Genomic DNA, 18,255 nt, shown 5'->3' on the forward strand with positions numbered 1-18,255 from the left:
TTAGAGGGAGGATAACTTCTGAAATACTTCCCAGGCTTTCCCTTATGGGCAGACTAGGTTGCCTTTTATCAGACCACTGACCAGATGGCAGGTCTTGCTCCTGTCTCCCAAGGTCTTTCCATAATATCATCAGAGTAATTTCCTCAGAGCTTTAGCTGACATTGCTTATTCCAGGACCATTTCTTATATAGCTGTCGCTACCTATTGTCCTTGTCCATGAAGTAGTCCTTCCCTGCCTGCCTGATTCTGTTCCCATTAGAACAGTGTTTCTCAACCTTGACAATTTTAAGGCATGTGGACTTCAACTCCCAGAATTCCACAGCCAGCATGGCTGGCTGTGGAATTCTGGGAGTTGAAGTCCACATGCCTTAAAATTGTCAAGGTTGAGAAACACTGCATTAGAAGCTCCCAACCAAGGGCTTTCCTTTCCCCCATCCTCTTCCTCTCCCCTCTGCTGCCACTTCCTTTAACTTTGAACTTGGCATAGAACATTGCTGCGACCCCTGACCACAGCAGAAGGAGAAGGAACAAACAAACCACTTTCCCCTTTAATATGAACACCCAAATGTTGACATTATGTTCTGACTTTCCTCTTACTTTCTAGAACGACACAAGAAAGAAAAGCCAAGAGAAATGGGTAAGCATGCTCTTATTTTGTCTTCTGCACTACTCTGGACCATATGGGCATTAAAGGAATATTGATAATTTGTTTTCAAATGTCATAATCAAAATGTTTGAATCTTTTTCTTTTAGCCAAAGTGCCAAAGAAAGATATGCATGTAAACAAAACTGGTAAGTGGCATGTAAAATATATATCTAGAAAATTGCACCTTTCCATTTGAAGAATTGTTAATATATTAACATAACTTAATGAAGATGAGAGAAATAATCTTTTGCTCTTTCTCTGATTGTCTAGAACCACACAAGAAAGAAAAGCCATTAGAAACAGGTAAATTTGAATTACTGCCTCTGCTCTCATAACCTTTGCTAATGTGAAAGATAATATATTACAGCTGGGCAACATTTATTAAAACCCAGTGCTTTTAACTTTTCATTTTAGCCAAATTACCGATGAAGGATATCCATGTAAAAGAATCTGGTAAGATCAAAACAAATCTAGCAATTTACACTTCCCATCAGTTAACACAAACCTATTATGACGAGTTGCCTTTGAAAAAAGAGACTGACCAATAAATAAATAAAAATAAAATAATGATGCCCACTCATTGTTTAGAATAGACGAATACAATAGAGCTTGAAAGAAACTTGAATGTCTTCTAGTCCAGTCCCCTGATCAAACAGAAGACCTATTCCATTCTCTAAGTACAGTGCTCCCGTCAGTAATCACTAGCCATTAAATAGAATCTTGTTAGACTGAAAGTATTTCTCACTTCCTTTTCCTAGCCTTTTAGAGGGAGGGTCCCTTCAGAAATGCTTCCCAGGTTTGTCCCCCACCTAGAAAAATTGCATCTTTTTGTTTGAAGATTTGTTACATTAGCAATAGCATTCAAACTTATATACTGCTTCATAGTACTTTACAGTCCTTTCTAAGTGGTTTACAGAGTCAAGATATTGCCCCCAACAATTTGGGTCCTGATTTTATTGACCTTGTAAGGATGGAAGTCTGAGTCTCTGTGCCAGAGGAAAAACTTTTCCCTTTAGTATGAACACCCAAATGTTGACATCGTGTTCTGGTTTTTCTCTTACTTTCTAGAACGACACAAGAAAGAAAAGCCAAGAGAAATGGGTAAGCGAACTCTTATTTTGTCTTCTGCACTACTCTGGAACATATGGGCATTAAAGGGATATTGACCATTTGTGTTCAATCTATGTCATAATGAAAATGTTTGCATATTTTTCTTTTAGCCAAGGTGCCAAAGAAAGTTGTGCATGTAAACAAAACTGGTAAGTGCCAGGAAAAAATATATCTAGAAATTTGCACCTTTCCATTTTGATGAATTGTTATACATTAACACAACTTTATGAAGATGAGAAAAATAATGTTCTTCTCTTTCTCTTATTGTCTAGAACCCCACAAGAAAGAAAAACCATTAGAAAGAGGTAAACATGAATTACTGCCTCTCCTCTCATAATTTTTGCTTATGTGAAAGATAATGTGTTACAACTGGACAACATTTATTAAAACTCAGTGCTTTTAACTTTTCCTTTTAGCCAGGTTACCGACGAAGGATATCCTTGCAAAAGAATCTGGTAAGATCTGGATCAAAACAAATCTAGCAATTTATAGTTCCCATCAGTTAACACAAACCTATTATGACGAGTTGCCTTGGAAAAAAGCGACTGACCAATAAATAAATAAATAAATAAAAGTAAAATAATGATGCCCACTCGTGGTTTAGAATACAAGAATAGAATAGAGCTTGAAAGAAACTTGGATGTCTTCCAGTCCAGCCCCCTGATCAAACAGAAGACCTACACCATTCTCTAAGTACAGTGCTCCCATCAGTAATCACTAGCCATTAAATTGAATCTTGTAAGACTGAAAGTATTTCTCACTTCCTTTTCCTAGCCTTTAGAGGGAGGGTCCCTTCTGAAATGCTTCCCAGGGTTTTCCCCCACCTAGAAAAAATGGCCTCTTTTTGTTTGAAGAATTATTATAATAGCAATAGCATTCAAACTTATATACTGCTTCATAGTGCTTTACAGCCCTTTCTAAGTGGTTTACAGAGTCAGGATATTGCCCCCAACAATTTGGGTCCTGATTTTATTGACCTTGTAAGGATGGAAGTCTGAGTCAATCTTGAGCCAGTGAGAATCAAACTGCTGAAGTGCTGGCAGCAGGCAGTCCACAGTCGGCAGAATTAGCTTGCAGTACTGCATCCTAACCACTGCACAAACCAAGGCTACAATATAATAAATTAGCACAACTCTATGAAGATGAGAGAAATAATATTCTGGTCTTTCTCTTATTGCCTAGAATCTCATAAGAAAGAAAAGCCATTTGAAACAGGTAAACATGAATTATTGCCCCCCCCCCCTTTGCTTATGTGAAATATATTAATATATTACAGCTGTGCCCTTTTTATTAAAACTCACTACTTTTAATTTTTCATTTTAGCCAAGCTACTGATGAAGGATATCCATGTAAAAGAATCTGGTAAGATCTGAATCAAAACAGATCTAGTAATTTACAATTCCCATCAATTAACACAAAGTTGTTGTTGTTGTTCTTCTTCTTCTTCTTTTTTTGGTTGTTGTTGTTGTTATTATTATTATTATTTGCTTAATGCTTGTCTTTGTGCCAGGGGAAGAATTTTTCCTTTTAATAGGAACACTCAAATTTTGACATCATGTTCTGGTTTTCCTCTTACTTTCTAGAACGACACAAGAAAGAAAAGCGTAAGCAAACTCTTATTTTGTCTTCTCCACTACTCTGGAACACATGGGCATTATACGGATATTGACCATTTGTGTTCAATCTATGCCTTAATCAAAATGTTTGAATCTTTTTCTTTCAGCCAAAGTATCAGAGAAAGCTGTGCATGTAAACAAAACTAGTAAGTGCCACATAAAAATAAATCTAGAAAATTGCACCTTTCTCTTTGAAGAATTGCTATAAATTAGCATAACTCTATGAAGATGAGAGAAATAATATTCTGATCTTTCTCTTATTGCCCAGAATCTCACAAGAAAGAAAAGCCATTAGAAACAGGTAAACCTTTGCTTATGTGAAATATATTAATATATTATAGCTGTGCCACATTTATTAAAACTCAGTACTTTTAATTTTTCATTTTAGCCAAGCTACTGATGAAGGATATCCATGTAAAAGAATTTGGTAAGATCTGAATCAAAACAGATCTAGTAATTTACAATTCCTATTAGTTAACACAAAGTTATTATTATTATTTGCTTACTGCTTGTCTTTGTGCCAGGGGAAAATTTTTTCCCTTTAATAGGAACACTCATATGTTGACATCATGTTCTGGTTTTCCTCTTACTTTCTAGAACGACACAAGAAAGAAAAGCCAAGAGAAATGCGTAAGCAAACTCTTATTTTGTCTTCCGCACCACTCTGGAACATAGGGGCATTTATAGGGATATTGACAATTTGTGTTCAATCTATGCCTTAATCAAAATGTTTGAATCTTTTTCTTTCAGCCAAAGTATCAGAGAAAGCTGTGCATGCAAACAAAACTAGCATAAAAATAAATCTAGAAAATTGCACCTTTCTGTTTGAAGAATTGCTATAAATTAACATAACTCTATAAAGATGAGTGTTCTCTGAAACCAATGAATTAAAATGACTAACCTGGATAAAAGACTACATTGTGACCACTTCTGAGTATTGTGTTCAGAAGAACCTGCTGAATTAGGCTTCATTTTGAATATCAAATTAAAAGTTTCAGTGACATCATTGGACATTCCAATACCGAATTATTTTTGTCTTTCTCTTACTTCTAGAGCCACATAAGAAAGAAAAACCAGTAGAAATAGGTAAATATTCTCATTTTTTTCAATTTTCCCTCCCTGTAGTACTGACATGGTGTACTGTTCAAAATTTATAATAACCTAAAACAATAATTTTAGCCAAGCTTTCAGAAAAAGATAAGTTTATCAAAGAATCTGTTAAAATCTGGATAAAAATAAATCTAGCAAAGTACACTTTCTGTAAGAGTGGAACATTTGTGTGAGCTGGAACTTGACTTGAGTTACTACTAAGGTGACCAACTTTTTTTACAATGAAAAGGAGGACACAAATAAATTGAAGAAAAAAATATCGTAAATAAAAGAAACATTTTATTCATTGCAACAATAATACAGAATACACTATAATATGATAAATGCATAATAAAAACATTTGTAACAATAACATTTTATATTGTAATTATGCTTACATGCCTTTTGTCTAAACTTAAATTTGTCTAAACTTAAAAAATATGAACGGAGAGGTTGAAATAATTGTAGAGCCATCTAACTTTCGAATAACCTAAAAGTTTTTTGTATTGAACATTCGCTTCTTCACAAAATTGTTTTAAAATAGCCACACGAACGGTAAAATGACTAAAATACAAATAAATTGTAATTATTATTACTTCTACATCAATTGGCATGGCACATGATGCCATGTTGATCGCATTTGACAAAATATGCGCATTACAACCTATTCCTGGTATTTTCTTTTGGAGTAAATCTTGTAATTTTACATACACATTATTCACCCCTTTGCGTCTTCGCCCACCAAAATTTTTGTTTGTATTATCAGCTGTTAGTGCAACAACTTTGGATTTCAAATTGTTTTCATTTATTACTCTGTATAGATGGTTTGACAAAATTTCAGCAGTTTCGACCTCAATGGATTCTAAATTTAAAATTTTTATTTGAATGCCCTTGGTAACATTAAAATATCTTACTAGTATTGGATACAATTTAGTTTCATTATGATTGGATGCATCAGATAAAACCGTTACAAATGCTGCAGTTTCCAAGTCTTCTGTAAGTATTTTGTCACAGTAATTTTTAAATACTGATTTAATAATAGCTTCGCATTTTGTCCTGACGCATGAAAATTTAGCATCATGAAACTTTTTCAATAATTTAGTTGTACAATCCATACTACGAAAACTTTGATTGTGAATTATGGTATGGTATGGAATGCAAATGTTCCCTCCATTGCAGCTAACTGTTTTTCATCTTCAGAATACTTTGAAGTTTTAAAAAGACTTGTTACTTTACAACTGGAAGCAGATGCATCTGAAGATTGCTTATGTTTCTTGGTGGTCAAGTGTTTTGTAAGAGCTGCTCTGCCCCCAACTCCAATACAAAATTCTCCGCTGCAAATATTGCAAAAAACAATGTTATTCTTCTTTGATGTGACGAATGGAAATTCCTTATTCAATTTATCGTTGAAATGGCATTTCCTCTTTTTTTATTTTTCCATCCCTAAATGGAAGTTAGTCTCCTCCAGGTATCTTAAGGACTAACTAGGAGATGGTGTAGTTGGGTAGCAGGGAGGGGTGCAAAGTTCCTGCCAATTCAGCTTTGTGGAAGACAAAGGACATGTAGGAGGACACTTTTCGAGGGAGGACAGAACTTACAAAAGGAGGACTGTTCTCTCTAAAGGAGGACGGTTGGTCACCTTATTACTACTAGTTGTGCAGGTTTAGTATCTAGAAAAGAAAAAAGAGTTGCTCATAAACATTACATTATAGGAATAGGCAGAGCTAGCTACATCCTACCAGGGGAAAAGTAAAAAAAAAAATACATTCCCTGATGATATTTCTGGAGCAAATGCAGAAGGAAGTAAACTCAGATTAGCAAGACTATAAAACAAACATCAGGCAGAATGAGATAGATAAAAGGGGGAGGCAAAACAAATCCTGAGTTATCTATGTGTATCCAGCTGCCCCCTCTTGGTCAGTAAGTGAAGATAAGCTGAAGAATCATTGTCATTGATTCATATCTCCTGTTCCACTAAGCACTTTCTACTTTTAGCATTTAATATAAGTTAACATAAGAGAATGGAAATAGATGTGCTATATAGCTATAGGAAACATATAGAGAGTAAGAGAAATGACCTTTCTCCATTGACAAGGTGACAAGGGATGAAACATTTTTTTAGGTCCAGAATATCTAGATAATATTTGGAAATGGCTCAGGCAGATGCGTCCCTAATTCACAGAGGAGGAGGAGGAGGAGGAGGAGGAGGAGGAGGAGGAGGAGGAGGAGGAGGAGGAGGAGGAGGAGAAGGAGGAGGAGGAGGACAATCAGATTTGCAAGATTCTGGTATTACAGTATAACCAATCTCAATCAAAGTAGTTTTAGCCTCTGTGTGGAATTGATTTCCTTGTTGGGCCTACCTGGAAGGGATGAGAAACAGTACTTTAAGTTCCAAAGTAAAATGGTTAATGAGAATCAAGTTGATGTAGTGCTTAAGAGGTTGAACTGGCAACTGGGAGACCTAGGTTCAAGTCTATATTCAGCCATGGAGCCTGAGTGAATGACTTTGGGCCAATCTATCTGTCTCAGCCCAACTAACCTCACAAGGTTGTTGTTGTGGGGAGAAATGGGAAGAAAGAATACTATTTATTACAATTACTCTAATGCTGAAATCATGTTCTAGTCTTCTTAATTTCTAGAAACACATATGAAAGAAAAGTCAATAGACATAAATAAGGATGTTCATGCTATCTAACCTTGCCCTCAGTGAAGCATATTGAAATACTATAATGTTTAAAGTTATAATATTCCAATATTTACACTTTTTTATTTCAGCAAAGCTATCAAAGAAGGATGTGCTTGTGAAAGAAACTGGTAAGCACAAGGGGAAAAAAATCAATCTAGAAAATTAGAGGGGAGGAAGGGAGGGGAGGAAGAAGGAAGGAAGGAAGGAAGGAAGGAAGGAAGGAAGGAAGGAAGGAAGGAAGGAAGGAAGGAAGGAAGGAAGGAATTTTTAACACTTAGTATAATTAGTAAACCTGAGCTTGTTCTCTTGTCTTGGCTTCCCTGAAATATATTGATAGAACTGCCCAGAATACATGCAAACCCAATATCTTTGTTTTTCAGCACCCCAGCCCAAAAAGGATATCCTTATTCGGGAATCTGGTAAGATCTGATTAAAAAAAAAAAAAAAAGTTTAAACACTGTATAAATCAACAGAAGACTATGGACATGTGTAAGATGTGACAAGTGAATAACCAGTGAAATAAAATGGCAGAAGGAAAGAATATAATGGTTATGGTATAATTGGGCTGGCATCGGAGAGATGCACATTTAGCTATAAAAACCATGGGGGAGTTTCAGTCAATTTCTTTCAATCCAGTCAAGGGAATAGGGCTGTCGCTATGGCAGAAATGGGAGGAATGGACACTATGCATTCCATAGGAAGAAAATGTGAAATATAAATCTAAGAAATAAAATAAATCCATGCATCTGTAAGATAGCCTTCACCAGTTGGAATCTGCCCATTCTTCAACCCATGGAGAAAATTGCTTTCAAAGCACCTTGTTGCTCTCTCTCCTTTAAGCAGAGGCGCCAGAGATGAAATTGGCCTCCACCTTGCTGCAATTCTGGAAAGTTGTTAAAAAGTGGCTCTTCTGGACAGACTTTGGGGGTGGATGAGTAGTTTGTGGTTGGCCAAAAGAAAGGTTGGCAATTTTGGATTATTTCTGGTTCTTTTGTGTCTTATATATGAAGAATGTACTGCATTTCATTCCTATGGAAAGAGGTAGCTTAGTCACTGTAAATTGGAGATGGAACGAGGGAGGGTGTTTCAATCCCAGTTTTATTTTAATTGATGAATTGTGGAATTGTTGTATGTCTGTGATCTTGGTCTTTCATTTCATTCTTTGTAATATATGGAATAAACATACTCTTTGCTGTAAAGAATCTGATGGAGAATCATGTTTTGTTCTTCCTACTTCTTAGAATCACACAAAAAAGAAAAGCAAATAGAAATAGGTCAGTATGTTAATATTTTCTTTCTTTTACAACCGCAAAACATGATGTTGGACATGGATATGAATTATATATGTTCAAAACATAGAATAACTGAAATCTTTATATCTTCTTCTTTTAGCCAAAGTGCCAAAGAAACATGTGCATGTAAAGAAATCTGGTAAGACTTGGTAAAAAAGTATCTCAGAAATGGCACTGTTCCCTTTGAACGCTTAGTATAAATTAACAGAAGACTCTGGAATGGAAGTTACACATTCTAAGTGACTACCTAGTAAAATAAAGCACAAAATACGAATAAAATGCTATATTCTTCAAATTGTGGGTTACCTAGGCCTCATCCACACACAGTCCTGTTTCTTTGACTTTAAAACAGTCTGCTTATCCCTTTTTTTAAAAAACAACTTTTATTGATTTTTTATTTTTACAACAAGGTGCTTGAGAAACAACGTGGTGACAGGGTAATCAATTATCCAAAAACAAAATCATACATATATAACTCAGATCAAATCATTAAAAACTCCCTCTCTATTTCCCTCAAATAATATAATATATTCAAATTAATATATTTTTTCAATAAAAATTCAATCAATCAGAACAGTCATCAATAACATTTCATCTATATAAATCCAAATCCTGTTTTAACCTTTACTATTTACAATTACCATATTCCAATTTGGTGTCCCTCCTTTCCCTTTTTCCTTAACATAATCCTTATCTCTAAAATACACATATTATTTCAACCATAACATTCTTGTATTTTCTACAAGTATTCTATTTTTTAATCTAGTAACTCATTTATTAATATCATTTCTTCTTTTATCAAAAATCCCTCTTATTCTCCTTCCATTACAAAATAGCTATCCTTCCTAAAACAAGAATATTACTCCAAAAAATATATTTCTAATCTATTTTAAATCTATAATCTATCTATCTATCAATATCTATGTAAAACTCTTTTAACTCACTCAGTAAAATTTAAATCCAATCCAAATAATTGTTATATCCAAAAAACATATTAATACAGAAAAGACATCTTCTTACTAAGTTCACATATTTAATTAATCTTTATTCAATCAAGATCTCGAATGCCTTATTTATCAATCTTGAACCTTAAGTCAATCTGTGTCTAAAAAGCCTTTTTAACACATTGCATACAATTTTAGGTCACACTCTTAAGTCTTATTCTAGCTTTCTATTTGTGCCAAGCAGGTTTCCATAACAGAGCCTTTATATCAACAAATAAATCTCTCTTTATTCCCCGTGATAGTCCTGTTATCTTTTAGTGGAGGCTATGTTTAATAACATTCAGCCATTGTCCACCTCCATGGATTTAACAACTGTTGAATTTCTTTGTCTTTTTCCTTTTAAGATGATCTGAAGGTCAAAACCAACCTCAGTATCAAACAAAAAAAAAAAGGTTGCAATTTTAAATTTCTCCACAGGGTGTCCTCAGTATACTATAAAATCTCTTCCCAGACACCAAAAATGATGTTGACAAAATCAGGAAAAAATAATATTCTTCACATATAAACTAAATCCAGTAATAAAATTCAATAATAAGAATTTTTCAAGACCCCAAACTAAATAGAAATAAAAAATAGTCAATTAAAATTAATGTTCATTCCGTTTTCTAAGCTTCTCTTCCCACACAGACAGATGCTGCTCTCTCAAAGAAGGGAAATAATTCCATGCTTTTTACAGGAAACAAAAAAGAGAAAAGGGCTAAGAGAGGGGGAAAAAAGTCTCACCCAGATCAACCACAGTGGTTCTTTATGCTTAGATGTTCTTCTGACTTTTGGTTACTGCAGCAAAGTGATCGGCCATTTTACTGGCCGATCTTTTCTCTGTCGGCCCTAAGGAGCAATCTCGGACCGCAGAAGGAGCTGCCACCCTTCCACAGTCGATGAGGGCCTCCTCAACGGTAGTCGCCTTTCCAGGGTGACCTTTCGACCCGATTAAGGGTCTACTGGCAGAGGGAAAGCAGCCGGCAAAGAGAGGAGTCTCTTCGCACAGCTGCATATGCCGCGAACCGTAACTGGAAGTGCTTGTCCCTTCTTAAGGAGATATCCTCACAATGAACCTTGGTATTGGAGCCAGATTGTGGGGGATCTAGAAAAAATATTTCCTTGATTGCTGGCAGAGAAGCACTATCATGAAAACATGAAGGCACAGTATTTTAGTCCTATTACTGGAAGAAGAGATGGAAACTGTTCAGTCATATTCTCGATTTAGAACAGGGCTCTGTAAAGGCAAAAAAAAGTCATGATAAGTCACAATACGTCATGCGATGCATATTGACACCCATGATTTAGAAGATATATAAACCTTAAGAAGAAAAACACACAAACAAATAAGCAAACATAATAAAGTGCATTCTGCCAACTGAATCCAGAATCTATTCAATCCCAGATTAGTTTTGTTTGTGGAATTAAAGTGCTCTCAGTCTATAACTTGATTCTTTATTAAGTATTAAATTATAAACTGTTTATTTTGAAAATTTGAATGCCAAAATCATGGTTTCTCTCTTACTTTCTAGAAGTAGACAAGAAAGAAAAACCAATAGAAACAGGTAAGCATAGTCTTATTTTCCCACCTATGCTTACCTAAAAGATGTGTTAAAGGTACTGATTATCCAGTTTCAACATTTATAATCATCTTTTCATTTTAGCCAAGCTGCCAAAGAAGGCTGTGTATGCAAACAAAACTGGTAAGATCTGTGAAAAAAATAAATATGGAGTATTCCATTTTATACCCTCAAAAATTAATTAAAACTACAGAAATTAGTGTTCCATAAGTAAAGTGAAATAAAACATCAAACATAGATAGGAGACTATGTTCTGTCCAATGAGATTATCTGGCCAGAAGTTCATTTTCTACCTGTTGTTTTAAATATGGATTAAAAAGATTTGCTGACTTAAAATAATCTCTATGATTTTAATCTATTTAATGTATGGAATTATACGCACACCCCCTACTTTTATTTTGTACCCGGAAATACAGAAATCATAGTATGATCGTCCACTTATTTTCTAGAAACACATAAGAAAGAAAAGCCAATAGAAACTGGTAAGTATGTTGTCATTGTACCTCCTTTACTTCCCTGAAGCAAACGATATGAGTTATCCAACATTTATAATAACTCAGTACGTATATACTTTTATTTTAGCCATACTGCTAAAGAAGAATATCCATGTAAAATGTAGTCTATTCATGTAGTATAAACAAGTTGTTAATGTTTATAATAACTTAGTATTTATATCCCTTTATTATATCCAAGCTGCTAAAGAGTGATGTGCACTTAAAAGAAACTGGTAAGGGCTGAGTAAAACCATTCTAGCACATACTTATAACCTTCAATTCCTTGTATAAATTAACCCAAGATTATCAACAGGAGTTTGCCTTGAAAATGTGCCTGACTGAAGAAATCAAATGATGAGGATGGATAATAGCAATAGCAATAGACTTAGATTTATATACCATTTCACAACCCTCTCTAAGTGGTTTATAGAGTCAGCACATTGCCCCCCAACAATCTGGGTCCTCATTTTACTGGCCTGGGAAGGATGGAAGGCTGAGTCAACCTTGAGCCTGTGAGACTCGAACTGCCAAACTGCAGCCGGAGTCAGCAGAAGTAGCCTGCAGTACTGCCTCTAACCACTGCACCATCACAGCTCAAAGAGGGATAATAGAGTGCCTTCTGCCCATTCTTGGCTTCCTAGCATTCATCCCTTACCCTGCTTCAAGATCATTTGCTTACCATTGCTTGAAGATATGTCCTCACATGAGATGCTTCAGCTTAGGGTTTGTTTGCTGCTGGAATTTTTCCAGGAGATCCACCCATAATGTGATATTTTTCATCAGAAAACAAAAGCAGACCTCCTATATGACTGAGTTGCCCAAAGCAGTCTCTAGAGTTGATGAAGTGCTATATTCCAGTTATCTCTCAAGAAGATCAAACCATCCCATTTGGCCATGAATTCTTGTGAATCCAATGTCATTTTAACTGTGGCTGCTAGAAAACTGGTATCTCCTGTTTGGAGGTTGGCCTTGCTTCTGTATGGCTGGTAGGCCTTATTTGAAATATTGAACTCATTAATAATCAATAATTGGGTTTTCCCTAAGTTTATTATTCCTATCTATAACCTCCATGGCAGCTTTAGCAAGACATTGCATGACCTCCCCCTCCTGTTGATCTGAGCCTTTCTTCCTTTTTTACCTTTTCCTTCCTCTTTGCCTGTATCCTTCTCACAACTAAGCCAAGTATGGACCCTTCTTTATACTTAGTCCTCTTCCCTTAAAGCCAATTCTCTTAAATCTCTGCTCATGGGAGAACTGTACTATCATATCTGAGAGCAGCAGAACAGGAAGAGGAGGTAACTACTGTATTTATGCAAAATAAGTAACCTCTTTTTTTACATCAGTGCCCCAAATGTTTGTAATATATTGAATAATCCCACACTATGCAATGAACACTAAAATACAGAAATTATGTTCTTGTCTTCCTCTTCCTTTTTAGAATCACACAAGAAAGGAAAGTTGGCAGGAACGGGTAAGTGTGCATCTGTGTTTAATCTTTGCTTCCCAGAAACACATGGATATGGGTAACCTAGGTTCCAAATTTTATCATAATTAAAATGCTTAATCTTTTTATTTTAGCCAAGCTGCCAAAGAAGGATATTCATGTAAAAGAATCTGGTAAGACCTGGGTAAAAACATATGCATGAAATTACATGTTTCACTTTGAACATTTATTGTAACTGTCTTATTTAACTATAAAACACTCCATAATGTTCTGGTCTCTGATTTTCTAGAAACAGTTAACTGTTCTTATTCTTTCCCCTCTGCTTCTCTGAAACATATTGATGTAATATGCTCTTCAAACTTTATAATATACCAATATTTAAAAGCATTTATTTTAACCAAGCTGCCAAAGAAGGGTATGCATGTTAAAGGATCCAGTAAGACATGAGTAAGTAGAAATTACTTTGAACATTTAGTATATAGCATAACACAAGGTTATGGGAATGAATGTGCAATTAAAAAAAAATAACTAAGAAGGTAAATAAAATAGCTCCTTTCCATCCTTCTGTTCCTCTTCCCTCTGCTGCCATTTCCTTTAATTGGCAGCATAGAAGGAACAAACAATTGTCTTTGTGCCAGGGGCAGAAACTTTCCCTCCCAACTCCCAAATGTTGACATCATTGACTGGTTTTCCTCTTACTTTCTAGAACTCCACAAGAAAGAGAAGCCAAGAGAAATGGGTAAGCTTTCCTTTATTGTGTCACCTCTGAAACACATCAGCATTAAATGGATATTGATTATCTGTGTTCAATCTATGTTATAGTCAAAATGTTTGATTTTTTTTTAGCCAAAGTGTCAAAGAAAGATGTGCATGTAAATAAAACTGGTAAATGCTATGTAAAATTATGTCTAGAAAATCCCATTTTCCATTCTGGACAATTACTGTGTAAACACATGCTGTGGAAATGAATGTGCTATAAAACTAGTGAATTATACTGAATTAAAATTGGAAATTGGATAATAAATCTCATTCTGCCCGCCTTGGGTTTTCTAGTCAAAAGATTCCACTCAGTCTATGCTTCATTTTAACAGTCAAAATAAAAGACTCTCTTAACTTGAAGGGATTTTAGTCTATGATATAATTCTGTGTAGAATGTCACCTACTGCTTGCTATAAACAACCAAATGTAGAAGTAATTTTCTGGCCCTCTTCTTACTTTCTAGAGGCAAAAAAGAAAGAAAAACCAATAGAAACAGGTAAGCATGCTCCTATTTTCCCACCTATGCTTTCCTGAAAGATTTGTTTCAAAAACTCATTACCAAATTCAACATTTATAATAATCAATATATTTATCCCTTTTCATTTTAGCCAAGCTGCAAAAGAAAGCTGTGTATGCAAACCAAACGGGTAAGGCCTCAGGGGGGAAAACCTGAGAAATTCAACTTCCCATTTTGAAAATTAACAAAAAACCTATCTAACCAGAAGGGTCTTCTCAACTCTGCTTTCTTTTAATTATGGAATTAAGTCAGATCACTAAAGTGATCTCACTCTATGATTTTAACATGTTTAATGTATGGGATTATATCTATTTTGTACTCTGAAATGCAGAAATCATATTCTGATTTTCTTCTTATTTTCTAGTAACACATAAGAAAGAAAAGCCAATAGAAATAGGTAAGTATGTTGTCTTGTACCTTCTTTATTTTCCTGAAGCAAATGATATGGTAGAGTTGTCCAACATTTACAATAACTCAGTATGTATGTACTTTTATTTTAGCCAAACTGCTAAAGAAGAATATCCATGGAAAAGAATCTGGTAAGTTTTGGATAAAAACAAATCTACCAATTTGCATTTCCCATCAGTTAACACAATATTATTGAGATGTTTTTGCTTTGAAGAAATCAAATGATGAGGATGGATAATTGAGTGCTTTCTGTCCACTCTTGGTCTCTTAACACTCATTCCTTGCTCTGCTCCAACATAATTTGCTTGCTGTTGCTTGAAGATATGTGTTCACATGAGGTGCTTCATGTTTGCTTGCTGCTGAGGCAGGCTGGAATTCTTACAAGTGATCTCAGGAGGCAAACAGTTGGATTTCAGTTATCCCACAACAGGACCAAATCATTGGACCATGAGTTTTTGTGAATCTAATGTCATTGTAACTGTGGCTACTAGAAAACTAGATCTCTCCTATTTGGAGATTGTCCTTGCTTCTGTCTAGCTGGTAGGCTTTGTTTGGAATATTGAACTCATAAATCACCAACACTAGTGAATAATCCCTACATTCATTATTTCTGTCTATTACCTCCATGGCAGTCTTGATTAGACACTGCACGACCTCTCCTGAACCTCTTTTCCATGACCCACCTTTTATTTCTTCTTTGCCTGTTTCCTTCCCACATCCTAGCCAAGTGTGGACCCTTCCTTATACTTATTCTTCTTCCCCCAAAACTCATTTCTCTTAAATCTCTCATTATGGGAAAGCTTTACTGTCATATTTGACAGTAGCAAAAGTAGGAGCAGAGGCAACCACTGTTTTTGCACCAGTGGGAAAATCTTTGAATGAATAGATAATAAAGTACTTGAGTTATCTAGTCAGAGCAGTCCCTTCAATCCCAATTTAGTTTCAATTGGGGAATTAAATTTCTTTGTCTCTAAGTACCCTCAGTCCATCATTTGCTTCTCTGTTATGTATTAAATTATACACTATTTATTTTGAATACCCAAATACGGAATTCATATTTTTGGCCTTCCTCTTACTTTTTAGAGGCAGACAAGAAAGAAAAGCCAATTGAAATAGGTAAGCATGCTCTTATTTTCCTGAAATAACCTTACCTGAAAGACGTGTTATGCATATTTAGAATCCATATTTAGCATTTACAATAATTAATCTATTTAAATCTTTTTATTTTAGCCAAGCTATCCAAGAAGGCTGTGCAAGCAAGCAAACCTGGTAAGACTTCAGAAAGAATAAATTTGGGAAATTGCACTTTTCATCTTGAAAATTAGGAAAAGATTACAGAAATGAGTGTTTCATAAGAGTAGTTAATTGCTGAAAATAAACCATCACATGTAGAAAGAATCATTCAATGAAAAATCATTTTGTTGTCTCTTGTTTTCTAGAAACACACAAGAAGGAAAGGCCAATAGAAATAGGTAAGTATGCTATCCATGTCCTATTTTTAGTTCCCTGTTTAAAGTTTATAATAACCCCAAATTTGTATTATTTAATTTTAGCCAAGCTGCCAAAGAAGGATATTTGTGTAAAAGAATCTGGTAAGATCTTAGCAAAATAAAAAAGTAAAAATGCCCACAATGAGTTATCTAGAATCATCATCTTCAGGTCTTTCTCTCACTTTATAGAACCAGATAAGAAAGAAAAATCAATACAAATAGGTAAGCACTCTTTTATTTTATAAATTTTGCTTCCTGAAACAAATATTTATGATAAGAATATTATCTCTGTATAAAATGTATTATAACCAAAATACTTAATTATTTTTTTAGCCAAGACGCCTAAGAAGGATGAGCATATAAAGGAATCTGGTAGGATCTGGGCAAAAACACATATATATGAATTTGCATTTTCCACTTTTGAGCACTTACTTTTAAGTGAAATAAAATTAAGGGCATGTAACGTAGTATACATTTTGAACACGGTGGCCTCATCCATACAGCCCCATTGCTATGGATTCAAGATAGTATATTTACTGTTTGTAGAGGATATATTTTCACTTAAGGGTCCTCTCAGAGTGAGCTTGCAAATGAGAAATGGTGAACTTGCTCCAGGCAATCTAGCCCTGTGGTGGTGAACCTATGGTACGCGTACCACAGGTGGCACGCAGAGCCCTCTCTGTGGGCACATGCACCATCGCCCCAGTCCTAGGCCTTCAGCTGGGTTTTATAAAATCTTTTCGCTTTAGGCCTCCGCCACCATGTACAAAAAAAAAAAGGTTCAATCAATCAATCAATTTCAACTTCTCCCAAAGTTGGATTTGATTGATTGAACTTTTTAGTCCCACCCAGTCTGCCATTACCACTGAAGCCATGCCCACCCAATGGGCCACGCCCATCCAGCACCCGACGATACATAAGTGGGTTTTGGGTTGAGTTTGGGCACTCGGCCTCTAAAAGGTTTGCCATCACTGATCTAGCCAGACCCTAACCTTTTCCATCAGAAAACAGAAATAGACCTCTTCCATTATCATTCTGCATTACCTAGAGATAGATTGTCTAATTATGGCAAGCCACTGGGTTTCATTATTCCACAAATGGACCGAACCATCCACTCCCATCCATCATGAATTGTGACTATCAAGGAGATGAAATCCTTCCGTTTGCACCTTGTGTTTCCTTTGGTGGGGGGAGAGTAGGGTCAGTTTAAGAGGATCTGGAATTTGTGAAAGACCACAACTGGTCCTTCCCAAGGTTGCTGTTCCCACCAATAAGCCCTGCAAAACCTAATAGACACTGCACAGCTGATGGCACCGCTCATCATGCCACCTTAACTTCTCTTTCCTCATCCACTTCATAATTCTCCTCCTCTGCCAGCCTGGCCCTCTGAGTCACATGAAGCCTTCCAGCCAAGTCCAGATCCTTTCCCTGCCTGGTTATCTTTCTTCCATGGCCATTTCTGTTACCCTGCCTTTGCTACTACATCTGATAGCAGCAGCAGGTAACCCCAAGGGACCGAGAGGGAACTATGGGCATTCAAATAGAGAAATAATGCTCTGGTTTTCCTCTTCCAGAATTGCTTAAGAAAGGAAAGCCAGTGGAAACAGGTGAAAATGTTTTTATTTTCTTATCCTTCCCTGAAACATATGGTTTTTGATAAAGATATTGATTATCCAGGTTCAACATTTACAATAACAAAAATGTTTCGCTGTTTTTATTTTAGCCAAAGGAGGATGTGCATGTAAATAAAGCTGGCAAGTCCTTTGTAAAAATAAACTCAGGAAATGGCACTTTTTTACTTTTAACACCCAGTATACATTAAGGCAAGCCTGTGGAAATCAGCATGTCATTTAACAGATGAGTGAAAAGTTAAATTTTTAAAAGGTGACTTGGATAACAGATTATATTCTGCTCCCTGCAGGATATCTCTGAAATTACATTGTATATCCATGTAAAAAAATTCACTAGTTTTTTTATGTGTGTCTGGCAATCTAGTATTCTTCAGCCAGAGTAGTTCTAGCAAATTAACTTTTATAAAACTTATTATTTTTCAGGCAAACTATGCAAATGCAAATATGATATTTGATGTACTGAGTATCTTAACTCTCTCCAATTTTAATGAGCCATTTTGAAATGAAACA

General features: G+C 35.4%; 1 protein-coding gene across 50 annotated transcripts in view; it reads left to right on the forward strand.

The window, feature by feature from the left end:
• Positions 1-18,255, forward strand: part of LOC120300028 (neurofilament heavy polypeptide-like) — a 169,898-nt gene that overhangs the window by 99,778 nt on the left and 51,865 nt on the right. For 31 of the 50 annotated variants that reach the window (XM_039325515.1, XM_039325665.1, XM_039325590.1 and 28 more), the window contains 37 exons: positions 605-637; positions 754-792; positions 917-949; positions 1,061-1,099; positions 1,715-1,747; positions 1,867-1,905; positions 2,029-2,061; positions 2,173-2,211; positions 2,939-2,971; positions 3,080-3,118; positions 3,340-3,360; positions 3,480-3,518; positions 3,641-3,673; positions 3,761-3,799; positions 3,970-4,002; positions 4,426-4,458; positions 7,237-7,275; positions 7,528-7,566; positions 8,389-8,421; positions 8,540-8,578; positions 10,955-10,987; positions 11,087-11,125; positions 11,452-11,484; positions 12,935-12,967; positions 13,075-13,113; positions 13,647-13,679; positions 14,163-14,195; positions 14,308-14,346; positions 14,581-14,613; positions 14,717-14,755; positions 15,708-15,740; positions 15,855-15,893; positions 16,064-16,096; positions 16,178-16,216; positions 16,304-16,336; positions 16,448-16,486; positions 17,689-17,721. In XM_039325515.1, coding sequence (XP_039181449.1) covers positions 605-637; positions 754-792; positions 917-949; positions 1,061-1,099; positions 1,715-1,747; positions 1,867-1,905; positions 2,029-2,061; positions 2,173-2,211; positions 2,939-2,971; positions 3,080-3,118; positions 3,340-3,360; positions 3,480-3,518; positions 3,641-3,673; positions 3,761-3,799; positions 3,970-4,002; positions 4,426-4,458; positions 7,237-7,275; positions 7,528-7,566; positions 8,389-8,421; positions 8,540-8,578; positions 10,955-10,987; positions 11,087-11,125; positions 11,452-11,484; positions 12,935-12,967; positions 13,075-13,113; positions 13,647-13,679; positions 14,163-14,195; positions 14,308-14,346; positions 14,581-14,613; positions 14,717-14,755; positions 15,708-15,740; positions 15,855-15,893; positions 16,064-16,096; positions 16,178-16,216; positions 16,304-16,336; positions 16,448-16,486; positions 17,689-17,721 — 1,311 coding nt within the window. Of the gene's footprint in view, positions 1-604; positions 638-753; positions 793-916; positions 950-1,060; positions 1,100-1,714; positions 1,748-1,866; positions 1,906-2,028; positions 2,062-2,172; positions 2,212-2,938; positions 2,972-3,079; positions 3,119-3,339; positions 3,361-3,479; positions 3,519-3,640; positions 3,674-3,760; positions 3,800-3,969; positions 4,003-4,425; positions 4,459-7,236; positions 7,276-7,527; positions 7,567-8,388; positions 8,422-8,539; positions 8,579-10,954; positions 10,988-11,086; positions 11,126-11,451; positions 11,485-12,934; positions 12,968-13,074; positions 13,114-13,646; positions 13,680-14,162; positions 14,196-14,307; positions 14,347-14,580; positions 14,614-14,713; positions 14,756-15,707; positions 15,741-15,854; positions 15,894-16,063; positions 16,097-16,177; positions 16,217-16,303; positions 16,337-16,447; positions 16,487-17,688; positions 17,722-18,255 lie in introns of all 50 variants that reach the window. The other 19 variants (XM_039325702.1, XM_039325799.1, XM_039325807.1 and 16 more) reach the window with 15 other exon arrangements.

The sequence above is a fragment of the Crotalus tigris genome, unplaced genomic scaffold (genome assembly GCF_016545835.1).
Source record: "Crotalus tigris isolate CLP2741 ecotype Arizona unplaced genomic scaffold, ASM1654583v1 scf7180000017611.44802233496:7321179, whole genome shotgun sequence".
Taxonomy (NCBI): Eukaryota; Metazoa; Chordata; class Lepidosauria; order Squamata; family Viperidae; genus Crotalus; species Crotalus tigris.